Source organism: Chelon labrosus (assembly GCF_963514085.1).
Source record: "Chelon labrosus genome assembly, chromosome: 15".
NCBI lineage: Eukaryota > Metazoa > Chordata > Actinopteri > Mugiliformes > Mugilidae > Chelon > Chelon labrosus.
The window spans coordinates 6,002,899-6,027,605 of record NC_140348.1 but is presented as its reverse complement, the minus strand read 5'-3'; the positions used below and the strand labels follow the sequence as shown (position 1 = coordinate 6,027,605).

General features: G+C 41.0%; 1 protein-coding gene across 2 annotated transcripts in view; it reads right to left on the bottom strand.

The window, feature by feature from the left end:
* cdh11 (cadherin 11, type 2, OB-cadherin (osteoblast)) overlaps positions 1–24,707 on the bottom strand; it is an 80,981-nt gene that overhangs the window by 17,144 nt on the left and 39,130 nt on the right. Inside the window, exons 2-7 of one of the 2 annotated variants that reach the window (XM_084561265.1) lie at positions 22,527–22,591; positions 7,794–8,204; positions 6,536–6,675; positions 5,536–5,830; positions 3,083–3,202; positions 1,428–1,595 (exon numbers count right to left, since the gene is read on the bottom strand). In XM_084561265.1, the coding sequence (XP_084417391.1) occupies positions 1,428–1,595; positions 3,083–3,202; positions 5,536–5,830; positions 6,536–6,675; positions 7,794–7,944 (874 nt within the window). In that variant the 5' untranslated portion in view covers positions 7,945–8,204; positions 22,527–22,591. The remainder of the gene's footprint in view (positions 1–1,427; positions 1,596–3,082; positions 3,203–5,535; positions 5,831–6,535; positions 6,676–7,793; positions 8,205–22,526; positions 22,592–24,707) is intronic. The other variant, XM_084561266.1, reaches the window with a different exon arrangement.

The window sequence follows — 24,707 nt, the reverse complement described above, 5'->3', positions numbered from 1 at the left end:
CTGGGCTCTAATTGACCTGACTTTAACATGTGTTTCAACTTTATGCTGTCTGACATTGTTTGAGACTACATGGAACTATAAACAAATGTGGATGTGTGAGCACGGAAACTTCCTGAGGACAACCTACTTTAGAAAAACAAGTCTTGCCTTTTGAACAAAATGGCTAAATTCCCACAAAATGTCCATTTGAGTTTAGCTTTTCATTGGAAGTTAGTGAAACACTGTTGACTGGCGGACCAAACACAAACTTGAGTGGTGCTTTTGACATTCTCTCTCTAGCTCTTTCTGCATCTCCCTGTCTTTTACATCCTCTCCATCACTGCCTCTGCTCGTGTTTCTCTGTCCCTCTTCCTGCCTATTCAGCTTCTCCACAGGCTAAATCCTGATCCCTCTTCTCTTCCTTTCTCCCCCCCCTTTTCTCTCCATCCATTCGTGCAGCTACTCTGCTGAATCTCTGGCAGCGGTCCCCGCCGCTCAGAGCTGCAGGAGGGGAGGGAACAGTGCAGAAGAAACAAAAAACGGAGACAGGAAGATGTTCAGCCACACACCGATCAGACATAACACCACAGAAGATAAAAGTCTGCCTCATCGTCACTCAAATGTAACCTGCTGCTAACATCCTCTCTGTATAAAGAGAGACAATGCACCGATCAGGCATAACATTATGACTACCTTCCTAATATTGTGACAACAGATGTGACTCATCAGAGAATGGACATGGGCCTTCTGAGGGTGTCCTGTGGTCAATGTTATTTACTTCTCCTGTCAGTTAATGTCAGTGTCTGAGCACTGTATATACTGTGTAGCATTCTCACACAACTGCATGAAATATTAGCAACGTCCACACAACTGATGAAGGCCTGTGAATACCAACACTGCCAGTAGATTACTCATATTTTGGGAAGTAAAAATGGGAAGGAAAATAAGTTTTTCATTCCGAAAATAAGTATTCGCTTTGAATGTCCCTCTGTCTTACTTCCTCTTTAACATCAACTCCATGCGACTACTTTTTATTGCTCAGCATATCAGTAATTCAACAAATGTCCCAAGGAAAAAATTTTGTCCACCTCCAAAATACACACCTAGGTACACAGTTGCCTGAGGACACAGCAGGAGCTCAGTAAGGAACCTTTAATAATTGATTTTTTTCAGACATCTTTTGTGCCTCCTACAGCGACTTCATAAGGTTCTATATTGCAGACAAGTGACATGTTTTCAGGGTTATGCCACACACACACACACACACACAGCACAGAAAAAGTGCAGAGAATATAAGCAGGTGCTCCCCGGGAGACCAGACTGACTGCAGTGTGGCTGATGGTAAAAGGTCTGAGTGTTTCCCACCTCTCATGGAAATGCCACCCCTTAAGAAAATGACATAAGATATAATAGATAGACAGATAAAGACAGTGCAGGCGTTTACTTACTCTGCGGGAATTTTGGAGGGTTGTCGTTGACGTCTGTGAGAGTGATTTTAACCGCGGTGGTGCCTGACAGCCCACCCATGTGGCCGCCCATGTCTTTGGCCTGGATGACGACGTCATACTCCTCGCGTGCCTCGCGGTCCATGTTTGGCAAGGCAGTCCGAATTATACCTGAGCAGAAAGACATGGTATCAAATTTATGTTCAAATTACATTTTACTTCTTGTTTTAAGCCGGCTGACCTTTCTTCTGTGTGAACAGCTAAATTACTTGAGTAATGTGTTTTATTCTGACATAATGTATTCTTGATAGTTTATACAAGTAGAATGTACACATACATGTTCTCTGTCTGTCTACACATTTATATGGTTATGCGCACAAGCAGTGTGTTACATTAACCATTATAAATCTAAAGTATGTCCTCACAAAAAGTTATTTTAAGAATTTTGTGCTCATTGAATTTCACACGTTAATATTTCAAAAACCTCATTTTGTTTTTCAAGGTTCTCTTGCTGAGCAAAAACTATTGATTCGCTTTGCTAAGAGTAGGCGTAGACACTTATCTCAGAAAAACTCCTTTCTGGATGAAAACACATCATCATTCACCATTCATATAACTACAAATTCTAGTAGAGCATTTGTGAAGTCTTATTTTTATCTATTTCAAGCCCCAGTAATCTTTTCTCTCTGTTTAATTCATCACCCGCCACTCTCTTTCCATCTCTCGCTTTCTTTCTCCACATGCCTCGCTGCAGTGTCAGGGAGGCTTTCTGCTGTCATATTATGCCAAGTGTGTGCGCATATGTGTCGGTGTGTGTGTGCGCGCGTGCGTGCGTGTGACAGCATGAAAAGCTGATAATCTCCAAACCAATTAGAAATGTGAGCTATGGATTTGAGCCAGTCAAATACCCAACACTGGTTTGATTAGCCAGATTTACTCTTCCCAAATCTCTCTCCCTCTCTGTGCCCCGACTACTCTCTTTCCACGAACTCACTCAACTAACCAATTTTTCTCCCCCTCTCTACCCAGACCTCTCGCTCTCAGTTCCTCTTCGCTCTCTCTGACCTTACATAGCTCTGTGTCTGCCCTAACCTCTCTCCTTACATCCAATTTCTTCTTTTAATGCAAACTCAAATATTAGGCCTGGGTTCTGCAGGGACCAGGCTCAATGTCCTCTGGGGACCTCTTTTTACAGCAGCGCCTTCTTTTCCTCACCAATTTCAGCGGAAAGGATGTGCTGTTACATGATCCCCGCAGCAGGGCGTTCTTATCTTTTTACACGGAGAGTGGTAGAAGATGTTGGCAGAAAGAAATGTTGGTGAAAGCAGTAGGTTTTTAGGTTGGTCTGAGCAACAAGATGTTTTCACAAGAGGCCTGGTAGACACATCAGTTAAGGCTATGAAATTAAGTCATATTATTGAGTTTTGTTTTTTACATATTTAATTTCTGTAAAACAAGAAGATTTGACTTTTTGAGCCTGTTGCAGAGAAACAAGTTCAGATTTATTTTGAAGTGGTGATTAGTTTTCATTAATCTTGTACACTTGTCAATGTGTGTAGTCTTCTGTATGTATGATACTGCCTCAGTCTAGGAGCAAGGCCTATGAGTCTGTTGTAGATGATTATAGACCCAGGGCAGGTTTTTTTTCTCAGCCTCACCTGTCTGAGACTCCACAGAAAAATACGGTTGTCCTTGGAGAATGCTGTACACCAGTCTGGCACTGTTGCCGTAGGTAGGGTCATCAGCATCTGTAGCTGTCACCTGCATCACTGACGTACCTACAGACACACAGACATGACAGACAAGTCAGGAGGAGGCTCTACCTCAGTGATTCGGTTCCGGAATGGTTTGACAAACAAGCTTGTCACACAGTGTGTGCCGATTCACCTGCCTGCACCAACTGGATGGGAAAGGAAATGAAAAACACTCGCCTTTCTCTCAGACACTGAAACTGAGTGGCCCCTGTGAGGCTGGTCTCCTCTGTTATTTCTCTACATTTCATCATTGTCTGCTGGAAACATCCGGTCTCCAATTTCACTGATTTTCATATTTTAAATAAAACATTAAATGTCTTTTATGCGCTGACAGAGTTCATCAACCCCTGGATTTATGAAAATCTTTTAAAACTCATTGGATAATCTGAAAAATGCATGCTTGCTGAGCTGAAAACATGGCAGTTAATCTTAGTTCACCTAAAAAAAAAAAAAAAAAAAAAAAAAAGAAAATTTTAATATACGATGTTTTCAGCCAACAGCATCTTCTTCCAGTAAATCTCTGTTAACTGTACTTGACACTGTTAAGCTGAGCAAAGAGGCCAAGTCAATTAAATTTGCAGAAGTGCGAAATATATTCTATTAACTTTGCATAATTGTTGAAATTTCCTTTTTCGGATGTGACACAGCTCATAAAATGAACTTACTCAAAAATTCACAAAATTACTCTCTGTGCTCTGTGCTTCTTTCCCCGATCTCGATTCTTATGACCATCCGTGCACTGCCTACTAAAGAGGAAACATTAGCAATGCTTTACAGATGTGTCATCACCACCATAGGCGAAGCAAGTAATGGCTTCATTTAAACCACGGCAGGCAGTGAATGTTCGAGCTGCAATTCAGTTTCCAGAAGTTTCTATGCGTATTCTGTGAGGTTTTACATTTTTATTCTCTGTCACCAAACAACTGATTCACTGCATTATTTGCTAAAATCAAAATGCAGACTGTGACTGTAAAATCCAGACAACAAAAGACAGAACTTAGTCTGTCTAACTTGCGGCTTCGTTATTGTTTGAAACCTTATTCGCCTTCTGCATCTCTCTTCTCCTTTGCACAGATAAATCTGGTTTGAACCTCCTCCTTTGTATAAATCAGGACTGAGGAGCCACAGTGAGATTGACATTTGTGCATAAACTTTGTACTACTCTTAGTGTTTGCCACGCTGACACTGTTACATCTCTTTCCAGTGAGTGGTACAGGATTAACTGGAACTAGCCTGTGGGTCTAAAACTGTGTGGCTGCATCTTTGCAATGGGATGCTACTTTACAATCTACTCAGTTCCACATATGCTATTTGGATATTTCTGTTTCCAGTTGCAGCAACGTGAACACCGCTGTCCTACTCCACACCAAATCCACTGGGTATTGCCGAAAACTGTAATCAAGTCTCTTTCAGCCCTGGTCTCAATGTGGCCTTGAGTGTACCTGATAAATTCTAATTTGAAACAGGAAGGCCTTTTCTAGCCATTTTAACTGTGGTATCCATGAGGGAACATGGATGCTATTTAGTAAAATTACAGCTCTCTGTTTCATTTCTGTGGTTACATTTGATGGCAGCTGGAGGCCCATTTTTGCCAGACTTCGGTATTCAGGGTTCAGCTTATAAAGTGGAGGGGTGGAAAAAGGCCTAAACAGAACTCCCTCAGTCTTTTCAGAGCGTCTTTCTTTGGAAGTCCAGTCCTTTCAAACAAGGGGTTTCTCTGGCTTTCACAGATTCAAGCAGCACTGCTGCAAGTGTGGTTCATATCAGGTCAGCCCAGAGGGGCTGAAACTGCATGACTACATACTATTTTGGAAAGAAAATCTAAGGAGATAGCAGGGGCTCTTGCCCATGCCAACCTTGTGCTAATTATTTCCCTACTTCTGCTTATGTTGGATCAAAGTTTTTCCGTATAAGACAAAAGGGGAACAGCTTTGCAGGAGCAGAATGTGTCAGTGTTTTCTGATCAGCCACTTCTCTGTCACACTTCCTGTGTTCACATTTCAGGAATTATTAATAATGTATGAAGAAGGCTGTTTAGCAGACAAACAACACCCACAATGAACTCCATCAGTGGCTTCATTTACAAATGTCACTCAATGTAAAATGGAGACTGCTCAAAATCTGCTAAATATTGATTTTGATGGACTCTTTTGAACCATTGTCATCATATTTTATGCAGAAACAAAACACCCTGCTGATCATTATATGGATATATTCAGTTTGCTCAAAGCTTATCTATATCATTATGAACTACTATTAATACTGAAACCAAACTTCTTACAAATTTTAGCACAAGCACACAATGTACATTTCAGTCACAGTGTAAGTTGTTTTTAACCCTTTCTTTCACTACTTACCAACATTGGACATCTCAGGCACCCTGGCATAGTACGGCCCATGTAGAAACTCAGGAGGATTATCATTGATGTCCTGAACTTTCACTATAAACTCTGACGGCGGCTCCAGAGGCTTATTAGTGTCCCTGTCCACAGCCTGGGCTGTTAAAGTGTACTGGGCCTGCTCCTCTCGGTCCAGGGTTTTTGTGGCGTGGATGTTGCCCGTCTTGTCATCAATCACAAAGATTGTTCCTGCGCCTTCGCCGGACAGGATGTACTTGATGTTACCATCGCCTGAGTCTACATCTGAGTGGAGCTGAAGGACAAAGTGAGACAAAACACAAGCACAGTAAAGAGTTAAATGGACATGTTGGACCAACATCTGGATTTCAGATTGTGTGTAACTTAAAAAGAAAGAGAGCTGAAAGTTCCACGGTGAGGGAGGTAGTCTGGTCGAAAAGCAAAACTGGAAGACATACAGTAGACTGGCTGCCAGGAAGATGTCACCTGGGGTTTCTATTGCTCTAGTCTACAAACTAAAGGGACTGGAAGTCTGAGACAGGCAGGCTAGAAATATTCTGTATTTGACAGGCAAACACTAATAAGTAAGAGATTTAAAATATTGTCATAAAACGGTGAAAAATGTTCAACATTCAATTAAACTCGTGTTCTTCCTTTACAGCCCCTAGACTGTGAAATATGACGCATTGTAAACATCATTTGTTGTATGTTGTGAAAGCCGCTGTTCAGTTTGAGTGATGGTGTTGTTGTGGAGGAGGACCACTAATCATCTTCACCCTTGAACGTGAACATGACCTCTCCCTTTTTCTGCCTCTCTCTCCTTGATAAATCGAAAAGCACATTTAAATCCTGGTGGAGTTTACTGTCACCTTGTATTACCCCGCAATGACAGTCACAGGACTGCAGTGTGGCTATTAGTTAAGCAGTTATCCCCCTACCAATTCAGTTTGACTGGAAAGAACATAGAGGTCCTTAATATATCACACAACTTTATACTCACCCTGCCCACCAGAACCGGGTCAGGTCCAGTGTACTCCTCAATGACGAAGAACTGATTCCAGACCCATCCTCGTTTGGACCTGTGGAGTACCTGCCCTTCCTTCCCCGCCCTCTGTTTGTGTTTATGTAGTGACAAGTGACCTACAAGCACAAATACATTTTACATGGTTAGAAGCAAAATCCTCATTTAGTTCACTCTGTCTTGGATGAATGAATTATCACCTCAACTGTAGGTCATTTTCTAAGTAATTATTTTCAGGAGACTGAAGTCAAAAGTGGCTGGAAATCAGTAACCTCGTGGTCAGAGAGGCCTGTTTTTGAATTGTGGGTCACTGGTTTAAATCCCAACCGACTTAACCTCAGTTTGATGCTGTGCAGCTGCTCAATGGCTAACGGCAGCAGTCATGTTTGAACCCCTCTAACTGAAGGGTGTTCGATGGAAGGAACTCAGTAAATAATAAAAATGACAGTACAACCATGCACAACCCTCTGTAGATGTCCATGCACGGTCAGCCCAAAACTTGTGACTACACACACTGCGTGCACTGCATGCCCGCACAGACGGGGCATGCAGCAGTAAAACAGCTTGTTAAAAAAAAATTAGAGGCTGCGTACAGAGATCTGCTGTTATCCACATCTTTATAATTCATAATTTAAAAAGTACACGGACACACAGATGGTGTCCAACTCTTGGTGAGAAATAATTCCTAACTCCCAATGTCTGGGAAAGCAACAAACTCATGCCATTCAATACTGCTTCGCACACCATCGCAGCTCAATCTGTTACAACTGAGCTTTTTAGCTAGGCTACAGAGTGTCTGCAGCCACTCATTGGGGCCCTGTGTTTTGCTTCGGTAGGACTTTGCCTTAAGGGATCTCATTGACAAGTCAGTTTAAATGGAACATAACAAAGAAAAGAAAATAAGTTTGCTGATGTTAATTGTTGCTTAACATCTTGTATGATGGTGCAACTCTGTATTGACTGCCAATAATGGACTGCCGATCTCTGAAATACAGAGAGACTCACAAAGTTACAAAGAGTAAAAATGAATGCAAGGGATAATGATCAGTTTATAAACATAAAAATACAATAAAAAGGACAAATTATGTTGGACAGTTTTAACTGTTTAGAGTGAAACTGCTTTTAGCATGTCACTTACAGATTTTGGCTGTATAATTTGTCCAGAATTAGAAGAAAAAAAATAATATCTACATTACATGACACATGTTCAAATGATAAAGACACCTTTTTTCCATACCTGGATGTCTGTTTCTGTGAGCCTTTTGATCCAAAGAAGCATTTCCTTTTCTGGTTCCTAATGCAACGCTACAGAGTACAGAAATTCCCAACAACACCAAGCAGACTCTCAGCAGACCAGGGCCCTGCCGCTTCATCGTCTGCATCGCCATCTTGCCCAAACTGAGCAACCGTGCACTTCTGTCTGCCCGCTACTCTCTGGTTCCTCTCAGTGGAGCTCCGCTCCCACTGAGGTGGTATAATGTTTTTTCTGACAAAATGTTGTTGATGAACTTCCTAGTTCATTAGCTGAGATGGAGCCTGTTGCTGCCGATATTCATCACCGACTTGACACCTTATTGTCTTTCTTCCTTTCCTTTTCCCTTTCACGATTTGTTCTTGAAATGCACTTTCTGTCTCCCAGTCAAAGAGCCTTAAAAAAGAACAGAATAGAAAGCAGTTCAGTCAGTGATAAAAAGAACAACCAAAACAGTTACAGTTTAATAAAACATATACCATGCACAAATTCACCTTAATAAAAGTGATAAATTTAACAAATGCATCTGACTCCTTAAACGGTTAAACCGATTAGCTTTAATACAGTTAGACAGACATATACATTGTGGGATGGACAGCTCATTTTTTTTTGTTAAATCAGTTCGATGTGTTAAACAGCACTCTGACAACTGTGCAGATGATGAGTCAGGCTTCTCTGCAGTGAATGATTCAGCAGTAGTGAGACTGAATTTGATCCGTACAACTCGAGGTGTCCATCAACAGTCCTGAGCTGCAAAGCAAAAAAACAAAAAAACAAAAAAACCAAAAAAAAACTGCTGGCTCATTACAAGAAACTCCAGATGAATCTCAAAGAAATGCCTCAAGAGAAAATTAATGAAAAGTCTTGGCATATGAGCATGTTGTAAAATAAATTTAATGAGAACAATGAAGGAATTAAATGATGCCAAGATCTAGGGGATAGAAGACTGAAGGAGACTGAATCTCCAGTGGGAGCTCGTAAGTTTTGCCGGCTGGATTTCTAAACATCTGATTTAACACTTTTACCAGAACAGGAATGTTTGGTCCCTGTCAAGTTTTAGTACTGAGTCCCACGTTGTTTTTAAGTTCCTTTCAATCTTAGCCATTAGACTATAAAAAAGTAGAACAATTTCACTCTACTTTGCACTTGTGTAACTGCACTTGACCAGATATAAATATGTAAAGGCAACCTTTAATAAGATGTCCAATTTACTCAAAAGCGTGCACAAGTAAAACTAAAATTAGAGACACATTTGAGCATAGAGCTGATATTGTCTGTCTTTTGCTTTTTTGCAATTTTCTGCCAAATTCAGAGTTGCCCAACAATGTATAATCAGACAATAAAAAGCAACAAATCAGGAATACATTTGGAAGTTGTCACTTTCGGGTGAAACCATTTTTGAAACCAAACAGAGAGTGAGGCAAAACTTCAAAGTAGTCTTAGAAACAACACCAGCAAGAGACAATTATAGACTCTGGTGAGAACTTGTTGTACAATGAGCTGACATCTGCAATGCAGAATCTATGAACAGCCTTGCATTCTGTCATTTATGTGTCAAATTAAGTGCCTGCTGTATTTAACTAGTAAAATAAGTCAAAAGGAAATTTTCCTCAGTATCCTGATTTTCCTCTACATATCTGAGCCATAGTTTCTGTGACAATAAAACAATCTTTGTTAAAAGCAAAGTTCTCCTACCACTGAATGTTAAACAAGTATTAGTTGGGGTCCAAGTCCATCAAACTCTGTTTGTGAATGAAAATGTTAACTAGAAATACATTATCAGTGTCATGGTAAATGCTAATATTAACATTGTTATAGATTTTGGGTGAAATCTTCCAGTCCTGCTTTCTTTGTCTAAAATCTCTCCTATGTCTTGAAGGGCTGACGGAGCTACACATAGCGAGGCAGTAATACACAAAAACCCAGAATCAGACGGAGATAATGACTCCCCAGGGCGAGCATGCCTTTTGGTCAGACCACTTCCTCCGTCTGAATACGTGACTCTAGAGTCACATTAGACGAGTGAATGCCGTGTGTGGATGCATATGCACTATTCCCTTGGGTTCCGAGCGAGTTTGTGTTTTAGTAGGCAGCTGTGATTCATTGGCCAGCATTAGAAGGTAGCGGTAGACTCACGGTGAGTGTGTGTGTCACACAGAGGTCAGGTTAAAGTCGGAGTGACCTCCCCCTCTGTCTGACATATTCTTATTAGTCTGTGAGTGATTCATCCATCCTGTATTTTTCCCTGAAAACACAAATTTACGTATTTCCTTTACTCCAAAGTCCATTAGAATTTGGATAATGGATGATTAGCAGTCACTCACTGAAGTAGATCAGATCTGGGACTGGAGTGAAAGTTTCTTGAATAGGCAAACCATGCATTCTTTCTTTTTCTTTCTCTGGACTAGCTGTAATGGCTGCCCAATAGTGAGGATCTCCGGAACTGGAACCAGTCGCACAGAAAAATTCCACCAACTGTGGGAGATTGTAGACAGTTTCTCTTCAGCCAAGCTCATGATTTAACTTCTGCAGTTAAAGCTGAAGTCTGAAACGTGTTGTGTGAGTAAGAACAAGTTGACAAGTTTGTTGCTTAACTGAATCTGCCTCTTCAAAACTTAATTTGCAACAAGGTGTGATACTACTATCTGTAGATTTTGATGACTAAAAATTCAGACATGCCCCAGGATTATTGGACAGGTCAGCACAGGGCTAGAGTTTTTGATCATTCTTTGTCTCTGTCTTAGACTTATTACGTCACCCTTAAACAATGTTCCACTCTCCCTCTTTCTACCACGGCCTCTATCTAGCCCTCACTCTTCTATTTTCCTTGCGCTGGCGTCTTTCTCTGAACTGCATTTCTTTCTCCCCTGCATGAGCCAAACCTCCAACAGCCGCCATTAAAATAACATTGGAAAATGCCTGGGAACCATTCAGAAAGTTGACCCCGCTTTTTTCTCTCTCTCTGCTCAAACTTTCCCTCTCCCCTTCCCTCTCTAGGGGTCAGTCGTAATAAAGGTGATTCATTCATGTGTGAATGTGATATATATGCCTGTCTGCCTCGGCACACGGTGGTGTGTGATTGTGTATGTAGTTGACTGTGTGTGTCTCCATGCTTTGTTCCCCTCAGTCTCCACATATTGCCTGCGTCAGGCAGGTGAAGGCAAACAATGGTCTCACTGTACTTTGTGTGAGCAACGTATACAAATGCATCCCTTTTTTTCCACATTGGAGAAGGCCGTTTAAACATTGATTTGATTTTGAATCTCCTTTCAGCTTCATCTACCGACAGACAGTTTTTATTATTTAGTCTATTGCCATGTGTTGTTTGGGGGAATTGTAAGCTATCCACAAAAAGATGCTTAGCACGACAAACTCATGAATTTTTGACATTATAATTATAGTTTTAACACATCACAGCTGCCATCTTTACACATTTCAGATTCTGACACGCATTAGGCAAGTTTGTGTTTGTGTTTCGCACGGTTGACGATGAACATGAAGCGTCCCCGAGCCACGACGCTAAAGGATTATGTCTGAATTAGCTAAGTGGCCGACCAAAAACAGAAGTGGATGTAGGACGTGTTGTTTGCTCCCACAGCACAGCCTGAAGGTGACGCTTGTCCCTTCTGTGTTCTCATTTGCACTGTATCATTGTTGGTTCTCACCACACTTGCGTCATTTTGCGTGGTAGTGTGTCTGGCATGCAGCAGACACTGGTGTGCTGCAAACACAGACCAGACATGATTTTAAACTAGGATTTATTTGAAGCTGAACTATTTTAGGTTTTATTTGGTTTAGATTCATATTGTTTCCTTCTTTTGTTTTTAATCGGATGGTAAACAGTGACCTTTTTTATGATAGATGACTAATATTGTGGCATTACACTGCTTCAAGATCATTGCTTCAAGATGTTACGAGGCCCCACTTTTCTGATCCCAGAACTGCTCTTAGCCATAGCGATTTACAGTAAATTAACCAGTATGGGTTTAAGTTCTCCTCTGAGGAGACGCACTTAAAAACACCACAAACACACAACAGTTGGCTAATGCCAGGACCAAACTGTAACCACTGGACCTCTGTAACCCTACACGCTATCCGAACCAGATGTGATATATTTTTTTACCACGCTCATGCTGGGATGAGAAAAGGGGGTCATGGGAGGTTTAAAATGAGATTTTCAGTTACTGTAAAAATCCACTCCGACTCTCCAAAACAAATCCCCAAGCTGCTCTGCGGTAGATGCGAAAGCTATGGACTGTGATTTTTATTTTTTTTTTTTATTTTTTTTTTGTGTAATGTCTGGCTCCTTGAAGTGACATGTTCCACAAGGACAGATTTGATAAGATGCGATATGAATGAGATGAAACAACTCGAGAGTACGAGGAAAGAGGGAGAGCGAGAGAAAAACAACCACCAGAAATAAACAGTGTGTTCATGCTTTCAGTCCAACTGTCAAATGAATTTTACACAAGCTTTGGAGATGTTGCAAACATTTAACCATAAATCATTTTTTTCTAAATACGCAAATGCGTGGGGTTGGAAACTGTCCACCAGAAAACGTTGATGAGAAGGTTATTGTCATCGCTCAGTATAGTTAGCGCGATAATCATATGGAGGCAACAGAAGACTACAGAGAGGGACACAGAAAACTGAAAAGCATAAAGACTGTCAGAGAGTGAGTGTATTAAAGTTCACTTTGGGTGTCTTGTTTCGGTGGCCGGCTCTTTGTGGTCTGTTAAAAGCTTAAAAACAGAGCAGTGCTGAAAACAGACACCGGGCGTTTAGCTCACACCACGAAACCTGAGGCTTAATTGCCTTTCAATTAGAGGAACTAATAGGAGTGTGTTCATGTGTGTGCGAGCGCGTGTGTGCGGTGAAGCAATTACAAAGAGAAAGCTGCAGAGCTTTCTCAGCATTCACCAAAATAGGTATTAATGAGGGGCTAGCAACTCGCACAAACACCGACTCGGAGTCACTGCGAGGCTGCTCTTTGCTGTGTGAGTGTGTGCTTGCATGGCTGTGCGTAAAGGTTGCTGATTTCTATTAAGTCATTAGTGAGATTCAAGTGCTAATTATCACCCACAAGGCCACGAGTCTGCTGTTTCCACACACACACACACACCCACACACACACACCCCACACACACAGTTTCTTTATGTTCCATTATCACTAATCAACCTCACTTTAACATCATTAGGATCCGTTTACATTAAAAGAATGGAAGAAGTGAGTGTTCCAGGGCAGTTTAATGTCCAGAACATGGTCGTTTAAATAATATGCAGTTGGAAATGTCATTAATATGTAACCCATCATGCCATTTGCTATGGTTTCTCAGCATCTTTGTCAGATACTTGACATAAGTGATGGGGAATGGAGTGAAAGACATGAATCACACACTACATATACATGTGATATGCCTTCACAGGCTTTAATCACTGTCTGATCCAGAGATAGGGGTGCTAGGCACGGTGAAAAACAAGTCGGCATGTACCGCCGGTAGATTTGGTAAGGATAAGCATTAGTCACAGCCAAATCCTGTCACCTGTTATCCATCTCCGCAAAGGTAATGTGCTTCATGTCATGGAGCTTTGATACGTTTTTGATGGAGAGAACAGTGTGAATGGGATCAGTTTCCGTAGTTAAGCTTCCCCTCTTTCGGCAACACACAAGCGTCTCCCAGGAGGAAATTGATGCCTTTGTGTGCAATGGGGCAGAATCATTGTGAATGAATTTGGACTCATTCAGGTGGGAAGGAGTTAAGCACAGCTGCTTTAACAAACTGTGTCTTGGGGCTCTTGGAGAACAGACAGCACAGTTGAGTGCATGCCGTCCAGAGAAATAATAGTCCGTTAGCCAGTCTTGGACATCTGTAGACAACACGGCACCCAAAGTGTCTTGGTTTCAAGGCTCTCATAGATCTATAAAGGCACAGCTGAGCGATATCGTAGTTTGAGTCTCTCATTGAGGATATAAAGATTTCTCCACACTGGCAGGGGCAGCAGGTTGTTGTTTCATCCTAGCTGTGCTTTGTTTTGTGGACAGGTGCTGATATAGAAAGATACAGAAACACTTCACTTTATAGGAGGCTGCCTTTTTTTTTTTTTTTTAAACCACTGAATACTTTTCTTTACTGTCTAATTTGATGCATATCCACCTTTGACATTCAAAAGCACCCAGTAGCACAATTACTTTGATCAAAATAATTAAAAAACAACATAGTAACTCTTAACATCTCCGACATTGCTGATAACGAAGAGGACAAACAGTGTGCTGAAATCGCACACATTTGGTGCATTCATCTAACTAGAACCTAAATAACTCTGCCATTGTTGTTTGAAAAGTCTAATTCACATGCAGAGTTTAATCATTCTGTTGAAAGTGCTTTATTTCATAAAAAATAAACTCAGTTTACATCTGTATTTTGAGAACATTTTTGTTTTTTTCTCATTTTGATTAGCAACATCAATTACAGAGAATCACACTAATTTGTATGGAAATAATATGCAGTTTGCGGCAAATTACAATTACGTGCAATCAGAACACTTTTATTTTTTACTAATGAGACCAAAGTTGCTTTTTAACAGCATTTGGCAAACATGTTCTGTGAATTTTAACCAAGTGCAGGATCACTTTTTTAAATTACTGTGACTGTCTCTATCCTGACAGCTGCCTCATAACTTTATGCATTTATCAAAGAACAGATTGGCAATGAGTATTGTTTTTTTTTTGTGTGGGTACTTCAGTACATTCACAAACCATCGTGTGTTAATTTTTCACATAACTTTAGTCTGCTGCTAATATCCTCTTTGTGTAAGAAAGACAATACACTGATGAGGCATAACATCACCTTCCTAATATTGTGTATGTCTCCCTTGAGCCTCCAAAACAGTTGTGACTCATCAGAGAATGGACATGGGTCTTCTGAGGGTGTCCTGTGGTGTCTGGTAACAGAATGTTGTTAGTGGGGGCCTTTGGGTCCTATGGGTTGAGGGGAGGGGGCTCTGTGGATCATCCCACAGATACTTGATCAGTTTAGGATCTAGTGAATTTGGAGGCCAGGTCAACACTTTGTGCTGTTCTTCATGTTTTTGTGTGTGTGTCTGTGTCAGGCTGCATCCTGCTGGGGATGGCTGCTGCCATCAAGGAGTCAAAAAGTTTGCATTGCCGTCACACATTACGAAAACATAACAAAGCTGATAATTGGAAGAACGTTTCAGCAGGGTGCATCACTCTGCTGTTCCCTATTAGGCCCTCAAATTCAGAAGAATATCCTCTGGGCTGAAAACTATTTAAGGACCAAACCAATCGTTTCTGTGTTCTTCCAAATGAGACAGCAGAATAGTAAAGCAATGGGCGAGCTGATGAGATTCAGCTAAGCTTGAGGCAAGACAATGCGTTTCCAATTAGCCTGCTGACCGCTGTTTATTGGGAATGCCTTCTTCATGGGCTTTAACTTTGTGACTATTAGTCCTTCTGCTCCTCGCAATTGAAAAAATGAACTCTCCGTTACAGATGGTCCCAGTTAATTAGGACGAGTAATCTCCAAAATACCCGACGTTGGAATTAAAAGTGAGAAGAGTTAAGAAATGGGCTGCGTTGTGTAAAGGCCATGTCCAAATTGACTTCTTATGGACCGGACCTTTTTAGTGGTCCAGTTTTAGTTTTTCTTTCTTTCACTCTCTCTTTTGCATCCCTATAAGCGTCCCTTATATTCTATTCTTCGTTCTGTTTTCTGTCACAGTCCAGTGGGATCCCGTTGCAGCAATTATAGCTTTGCAAAACAGCGTTAAACTGACACTGTAATTACTGCGGAAGACTTTGAGAACAAACTTGCGCATAGAAAATGAACACACATAATCAAATGTTGGAGCAGAACATCACAGGTTCGTTTCATTTTTGTTTATCCTGTTTTACTTTTTATCTCCCCCTCTTTGACAAAATGGCTCCTCAGATACAGACAGACGTTTTCCGGCGCTGCCGTCACAAAGTCGTCTTCTTGATGTGACTACACAACCGCACGTGGTTAATGAGTGAAGCACTTCAAACGCAGCTCATTGAGGACATCTGCAGAAGTCCAGAGTTCACTGTCACGCACGCTTTCCATCACAAGAGATCTATGACACTGTCCCTGTTTACTTTTTAATGCGGGCGACAGAAAGATAAAAAGCCAGATGAGAACAACGGGAGGCGTGCCAAGATAAATGCAGATCAACAGCAACAACCAAAAAATTGTAGTCAGCGGGACAACATTCTTCTTAATTTTAATAGATACGTACAAACATAATTATTGGAGAGGAGGAGGAAACTGAGGAATGTATGCAATGGAAAAAAAATTAAAAGCAAAACCTTCAACTTTGTGCCTTTGCTTTGCCTTTCTGACGCCATTACTCTGTGTGTGGTTTTGGTCCGCAGCCTATAAAGGAGGGGGGGAGAAGTAGAGGCAGCAGGAAACGGTGGCGTCTGGAATTGATTTGAGGCTAAGGAAAAATAAAATACTTCGGATTCTTAAAGGCTCGGGGTGCAGGGGCAGATGACCACAAAGAAAATGAAGAAAGGTGGTTGGGGAGGGGGGGCAAAGGGGAGCACAACAGAGGGGACAAACATAAAGAAAGATTTATGCCTCTGCACAGGAGTCTATGAGGTCGCCGTAAGTACACTGGGAGCTCTGCTGAATTTGTCATGTGGAGTCTGTTTTGTGCCCATCATGTCACCTTATGTTTGAGGAGCTGAGGTACCAGTTTTCCAGTTAATAAATCAAACCACGCGCAAGAATTCTACTAAAAGAGTATAATTTAGGTTTCATCTAAGAAAAGATTAATAGCTAAATAAAAAAATGGAAGCTATAAGGAAAAAAATAAGAATAAGGGAGAAGAGGGAATGAAACGCATAGCAGCGTAAAACTGGAGTGAAGGGAAAATGAGGAGAAGAACGAGAGCAGAGAGGTGAGAAAAAAGGAGAGTAACTTGAGACCCTGCTGCAGTGGCTTGAGATTCCCTTTAAACCCTTTTTCACACTACCGCCGCGAAACTGTTTATTTTCTATCCCATTCCAGCAGCATCCAGCTTTCCACTGACAGCTACTGTGACATGTAGGGAATGTTTCTCGACAAGAAGATCCAAACCAGCGGCTCGCAGAAGAGTGAATAAAGAAAAGTACATAACTGAGTGAAACACACATAAATCATGCCTTGCTATGTGGTCACGCTAAACGATTGCTTTTCTACATTTATGAGGACACTTAAAGCGCTCATTAGAAGCTAAAATATAACAGGTGGGGCGTTCTTCTACTGCTAAATCGTAATCATTTTTTTTTCTGAAATGCATTACAATGGTAATCGAATCAACCTTTTTTTATGTGTATACTGTGAAAACTGTAAATCAGCAGACAGGCAGACCAGTGAACATGTGCCATTAACTGCTCAGCAGGAAGCCCATTCATCTTATTAGCAAAAGCTCGTTAAACCGACCGCAGCCACGACGAGCGCTGTTGTGTGTTATTGGCCCCGTGCAACAGTTAACGCAGCTGCCAAACCGCCTCAGATGGAGAACAAAGAGAGAAGGTAAAAAAAAAGATGCTGCCTTCAAGTCCAACGCCAAACAGCCGACGTCATGAGGAAGCACATTATGGATGATGGCAATGGGGAAATGAAGAGATCAACTGAAGTTGCCAGCAGGAGGGGAAAAAGAGGAAGAAAGAGAGCAACACAGAGGGATTTGTGTCCAGCTAGGTTAGCCATGTGTGTTCATACTTTAGTGAGCTCAGCGAGTCTGTTCCGGCTTGATGAATAGAGACTAAAGATATTAGAATATGAGACAGAAAGAGAGAGAGATATCAAAGAGAGGCTGAGAGGATAGAAGGTGGAAATCCTCTTTTTTTCCATTCTTCCCCAAAGAGAAATGAGAGAGTTAATCCTCAGGGGCTTACATTAGTTTTCCCCCCTCTCTATCTCTCCATATTTCAGTATCTCTGCCTTCTGATATTCCGTCTGCTTCCTCCTGATCTTTGCTTTTCCTCATTCTCGATCTCCTCTTGTGTTTTTCTGTGCTCACTCTGCTGTTAACTATCATCCATATTTACATCTTGTCTTTCTGCCCTCCATATCCTCCTTTTGTTGAGTTCCATCCCTCTGATTCCTTGCAGGGTTTATGGGTTTATGATGCGTGGTAATCTCACGACAAACAGCAGTCATCTGCTCACTCTTTCCCCTTTCTTTTCCTCTTTTTATGAGTTCCTTTTTGCTCAGCGGGGTCCTGAGCCGTGCAACGATGCTTATAGGATATTTACATTTGATCCGTGCATGGAACAGAGGGGAATGTACTGACGGAACAAAAGAACAGAGTGGAGAAATGCAGAACAGAACAGAGCATGGGAGAGCTGAACAAGATGAAACGGAGCCGTGAATACAAATTCAGGGCACAACCGCACAGATGAAGGCCAGAGTGAAGCAGAGCAGAATTAAAATGAAATCCATCTCAGGCTTGTGTGTAAGGGAAAGGAAAACATCTATCTACGTATCTGTCTGCCTGAAATCTTAATCATGATACTATCTCTCCGTCAGCACGTCCCATTTGGTCCACATATAATGGTTTATCCGCATTTAGATTTATAAAAACTACACATTTGGGTCTCACGGCTTTTCTATGTCTTGTGGAAATCCAGTTCAGGTGGCTTTGTGGGCGTAGGCCCGGTTGATAGAGCCAAGCCTGTAATCTCATGTTGGAGGATAACTGCTCCTAAAAGCAATTCCCCCTTATTCGAAAATGCCATTTTCTCCTGATAGCAGACCCCCTAATCTTTTAAATTAAACATTGTTACCTGACTTCCTCATTTGGTGGTCTCATAACTCTGATATTACGTCATCACATGTGTAGCTATTCCATAAGCAAACACCCAGGCTGCAACCAAGAGGAACTTCCCATTTCCACTGAATTAGACTTCATGGGTTTACCCTATTTGACAAATGAAACTCTGGTGTATCTTTACTTTTCTAACCACTGCTGAGCAACAGTGTTTGCTGGCATAATATTTCAAGATCCCTGGGTATACAGACACCTTTTAGCCTAATTTTAATATCACAAGAGGTCTGGTGCATGAAAAAGCTGAACTTGTAACTGACACTTGTAAAACCGTGTCAGTGACAGAATTTCAAATTGGCAGATATTTCATTAAATGAAATGGAATGAGATGAGCAATTACACCGTTTTCTGAGTACATCAATCCACACAATAGTTTCATCATTTCTCACTTACTGTGTCATCTGGAGGGGGAAAAAAAACTTCAGTTTGAATATTCTGTGCAGCTGAAAATGATCTAAAGCTTAAAGGGTCTGTCTCCAAAACTTCAGATAGAATGTTCCTCACGCTCATTTTTAGGAATTAAAGCTGAATCTCTATTCAAAACTGATTAATCACTGCCAGCTTTCGTAGCACTCCAACCTCACAGCACCTACAAGTACATCAACACAAATATCACTGTAAGATGATACAGAAGCAGCAAGGATATGGAAAACAAGCTAAATCTGTTGAAGTCAACTTAATAAAAGAGGTGGTAAGATTGCCTTACTTTTCATTTGTTTGATTGGCCTGTCTTTGAACTCTTTTTTTGGGATTTTGGGATTTACTGACAGACTACTTTCTGGCAACTCAGACTGTCACTGTTGCAGCTGAGTGGATCCCTGGAATAATTTAACTGCTTGCTAGCTGTGCATGTGTGGAAAGGGACACTGTCTTTAAACTCTCTCCAGGTTTTCCAGGGTATTTTATTGATGTGTGCCTTTCTATATCTGGCTTTCAATCAGTCAAGCTGCTGGATAATCAATACTGGTGGAGGGCATTAAAACTCTCTCTCTGTGTGTTTGTGTAAATCCCTGGAAAAAAAAAAGAAATCTTCTCCTCTCTAATTCTTGCTCCTTATCTGTCCTCCCAGACACCCATCAGTGTCACATTTTTCAAGATATATGAGCCAGATAGTTAATGAGTTTTAACCGTATTTTTCTACTCAACTTTACACTCTCGAGGAAGGCTTATCTGCACCGTGTTGCACACTCCACTGACTTTATGTGTTAATATGGGAAACTGCTGCACGTTGCCTTTTCTGCTTTTTGTGTTAACATTCACTGTTGCACCTGAAATTGTCTGGTTTTTGCAAATGTCAGACATTTTTCTGTAGGGTAAGGACATAATTTCTAACTGCCAGTGTGGCATTAAACAAAGGTTGAACGTGTCTGGTTTCATTTACAGACAAAAACTTACATTTGAGCACATCTACTTACACCTACTTTGAGAACAAAAGCTTCACAAATGCTCAGTGTTTCCAAATTGAGTGATGCCCTGCCTTATTTCTCACAGATTCATACATCTCTTATCTCCGTTAAGTCTCTAAGTATTTTTATTTTTTTTCTCATTCCTAAGTGGCCACACAATCCACAATAATCAAGATCGTCCAGAGCTGATGATTCACATAACTTGGAACAACCACAAATGAACAAATTATATGGAGCAATTATAATTTGATGCACTTGTTGAGGCTGAACTGAATTAACTGCAGTAGATTAGATCATTACTAGGCTTTTAGTTGGCTTTTTGATGTGTTTTTCTATACAGCTTTGGCAGAAGCATACCAACATTTCAGGAGAGTTTCATCCTTAATATCTATTTTTGGAATCTTAACAGTGCAGCTACACTTCATATGCAATGATGCTGTTGTAAGCACTACATTGCACCGTAGTTAATGCATAAAAACTGCCTCTTACATGATATGAACTATTTCTAATTCTTGAAAATTTATGTCTGTCTCATTAAACCGGAAGCTGACAATTGTGCAGCTAAAGTTTGGAGTCTGCAGCCTGAGAAGATTAGCTCTACCAAGCCTCAAGCCTTTGGCTGATGCAAAGCTCTGTGGCTGAACTGACTATAAGCAGAAATAAAGTGTAATTTTGAAACTATCTCCCCCTTATCATAAAAAAGTGAAACAAGTAGGGAGAGAAAATGAATGCTCATGCTAATGTTCCCCTGCTTTCTCTCTTGCGAAACTCACAGAGAATGAAATAACCGTGAAACGTAGCCCAGGGCTGCCACATACATGCCAGTACAGCCACATAAACACACACAGGAGGACTGTAAATCTGTTGCTTCCTTTCAGCTGCAATAGACCAAACAACGAAGGCACTGAATCTGAAAGAGAGCCATACTATAACCTGAGAATCATTCTCACAGGCTCTTTTGTTTCTCTTCGTATTTCTTTTATATCCTAAGACGGGTGAACACACATTCTGAGAATCTCTCTGTGAGTTTGTCTTTCATCAGGTTGTCACAGTGACAGCAGAGGTCATCTGGATGAATGCCTCCTATTATGGAATATATTCTCAGATCCTGGTTTGGAGGTCACAAGGTTAAACATCCAATCAGCAGACAGCGTAGCTAAACCCTCTGAAACCAGGAATCATAATAAGTTAGCAACGGAATCAATAGATGTCAATGAAGGCACGTTTCATAGGCAGCCACAAAGCATAATCCAGGCAAAAGCAGATGGATGAAGAGCTTTATGTCTGACTGATGGAAGTTTTTAGACTGTGACAGGCCACACTGAAAGCCAGGATTAATTGGGTACACATAAATGGATGAATGGCTAGACATACAGATAGATAGATAGATAAGAGTAAAGACAGGAGAACGTGTTCATGTGTTAATATAAACCATAATAATCAATATAGTGGCATAGAATACTAACACTGTAACTTACTGTGAATATATTATTAATTTAACTTCATCTTGCGTTGGTCTCCAATCACATATGGATGTCAACAACTGGTCAAAGTCAAAGGTGAATAGTCGTCTAATTGGAAAACCAATGCATCGATTGGTGCCAGGGCAAATCACATTACTGTAGTCATCCCTTTTGCAATGCAGCATCGTGAGCAGTGTGTTCACAGATGCATCATTGTGAGTCACGTGTCGGTTCTTGGTATTGGGAGGGTGGGCTTTTAAATTGTTCATAATCACGACTAAATCGCAGTGATTGGATTTACATATTAATCCAATGTTCTACCGTCAGTGCTCTTTCAGACATTGTCACAAATATTAAAGGACTTGTTTTCCACTGGAGTCCATGTCTGACCCACTGTATGCGATTCTTTCTGCACATTTGTCTTCTGCGTATTTGTCTTTCTCCAGTGTGCCGCCTGCAGTTGAAGGATTAGACTATGGCATTCTGAAATCGGCTCGTCAGCCTGCCAGCCACAGATAAGCACACTCAGGATCGATTAGATCTGCCTTTAATCTATTCAACTTTTTCCAGGCAAATAGAAAAATGCTTAGTATGGAAGATGTGAGGTGCGCGATACGGTGACTTTGGGAACGTGTGCCCAAAGGGCAAATGCATTGTAAGCCACATTTTCAAGCATGAGATCATAGTAAATATGAATTTTTACAAGTCCTCTTTAACAAGCTGCTGTAGGCAAATACAAGCCAAACAATTGTGAATATTTTTCTATTAACGATGAAGGACAGAGTACATTACTGAGTGAGAGTGAGAAAAAACAGGCAAATGACTTCACGAAAGAAAGGAAAGGGAATGAATGAAAGTTAAGTGAGTGAACCCATTTAATGGAATGCTAAACAGGCTAGCGTGCCCTGATGTGTCAGTGCCACTTTACAGGGCTATAGACTCCACATACACACACACACACACATCATAAAATGAGAAAAGCCATAACACACCTTTAGCTCATCACTGGGCTGGACACAATGAAGGTTTCCTTCCCTGCACGCTGACACAGATCTGCCTGAGAGAAACAAGAGTGGGAGAGAGGAAATTGCCTTTAATCACATGTGAGAACCACCACTTAGTGAAGAGGAAAGAGTTCAGAGGCATTACATATTATGTAACTATGATGTAATTAGATATCTTTTAATTAGATGTATTTCATCATGTTGTGCATGTATTCATTCAGCGGAGAGAAAGTGGAGAGAATATGTATAAGAAAAAAGACAGACAAATACAAAGGGATTTGACTTGGAGATACAAAATAAGCTTTGTAACAAACAGCGTTAAACGTTAGCTAGTTAAATACACAGAAAGCTGATAGATTTTCTTAAGCTCTGATAATGAATGTTCAAGTCTGGAAAAAATAAATCAGTTTTCAATTCACTAAATATCAACAAAGACACTGCATGTTTCCGAGTGATGATAAGGACATCTCAAACAACAGATGAGTGTAAACAAATGGCGCCAATTCACACCTTGAGTGTGGAGAGTTTCTGGCCATTAATGGGTCATTAGACAACGACCAAACGTAAAAAAGAAGATAAACCCCAGGGTAATCTGGTCAACATCTTCTAATTGCAGGGGCGTATTGGGTCATTAACAGACCCTGACCGTGTGGCATTCATGCAGCCACCACCCACAGATGTTCCAAACAAAGATCTCAACTTTCCACCAGTCATTTAGAACTGAAGAAGCTACTTGGATGGATGGTGAAATCTCAAACCAGTCCAGCTGTATTTGTTTTAGATTTGTTTTAGACATACTGCAACCTGGATGACTCAGAATGTTCACATACGTAAGTACCAGTTCTGTCTAACTTCACCACACCACTTCATGATGGACCGTGTATTAGTTTGCAGTGTGATATATTAGCTCAGAGTGGACACCCTGCCCTATCTAAACCCCCATCCAAAAGCCCATCTTCATCTCAGAGTACTGTTCTATTCCCAAATTTTTACAGTTTATACCACAAAAGACAGGTATGTATATATTCCAAAGTGTTGTTGCTCGAGGCTGGTGGGAGTCTAGTACACTGTCACTATACTGTCGCCATAATGGTATAAAAATCATTGGGCCACATACAAAATGTCTGGGTCATGGCCAAAGGCTAGCACAATAGAATATTACATCTGATCATATAGAAACCACTACCTTTATGTATGCACTACATTCCTGAGCTGTTATCTGCACAGGGAATTCAACTGGACGTGCTCTTTCCTCCTTCAGTAACTACCACTGAGAAGCCCTTGAGCAAGCTACTTAACCTGGGCCCGTCCCAGTGGAGCGGTTCAGTGCCTGTGGTGGTGCTCCGTGGTTGCACAGAGCAGCTTCCCAGCATGTGTCTGAAGCAGGGTGTTACTGAAAATGAATATTTGTGATCTGCGCGAGCCTTCAGCGGGTGAATAAGGTTAAAAAGGCGTAGAAAGCAGTCTGGCAACTGACGAATCGTTTCTCTTCCATCTAGCAATTATGTGGGTTTGCTGGCACAGGATATTTTATAATGTCGTAATGGCTAAATATCAAGAGGCCAAAAAAACTCCCTTTATCTTCAGTTCCACATGTCTTTTATCCACATCTTCATAAGTGTGCCGCGAGAGATCACACAGCTTTGAGCACTGCGATTCTGCAATTATTAACCGCCCCTTCATTTTTTTATTCACACCAACGTAAGACACAGAAGTAGCTGGAACAAAAACAACTTTTGCAAGACATTGAATGTTTTATTTTTTTTTAGACTGACTGAGTTTTAGATGTTTCGACCAAATCTCAGGGACTTGAAAGGTGACAGTGACCTCCAGCGCACAAAAAACATTTTATAATCTTACTTTTGAACACAGTGTGAATTCATTTATTTGCTCTTGTGTTTAATTTGGTTGAGCCCTGCTTATTTTTTGGGGGAAATTATGCTTTTAAGCTTATTCTGTTCAGTAAAAAACAAGTTGTTAACATATTAGAGAACGGTGCACTAAGTGCCTCAAACACTGCTCATCTGTCAATCAAGAAGGGTTGGGGAGCTCTCTCATATTTTCCATGAAATATGTAATTAATAAGAAAAACTGATTAGCTCGTTTACGTTACATGGAAGTGACGGCAGCGGTGCAATCAAATTTACAGCATCATTAATATCAACCTGT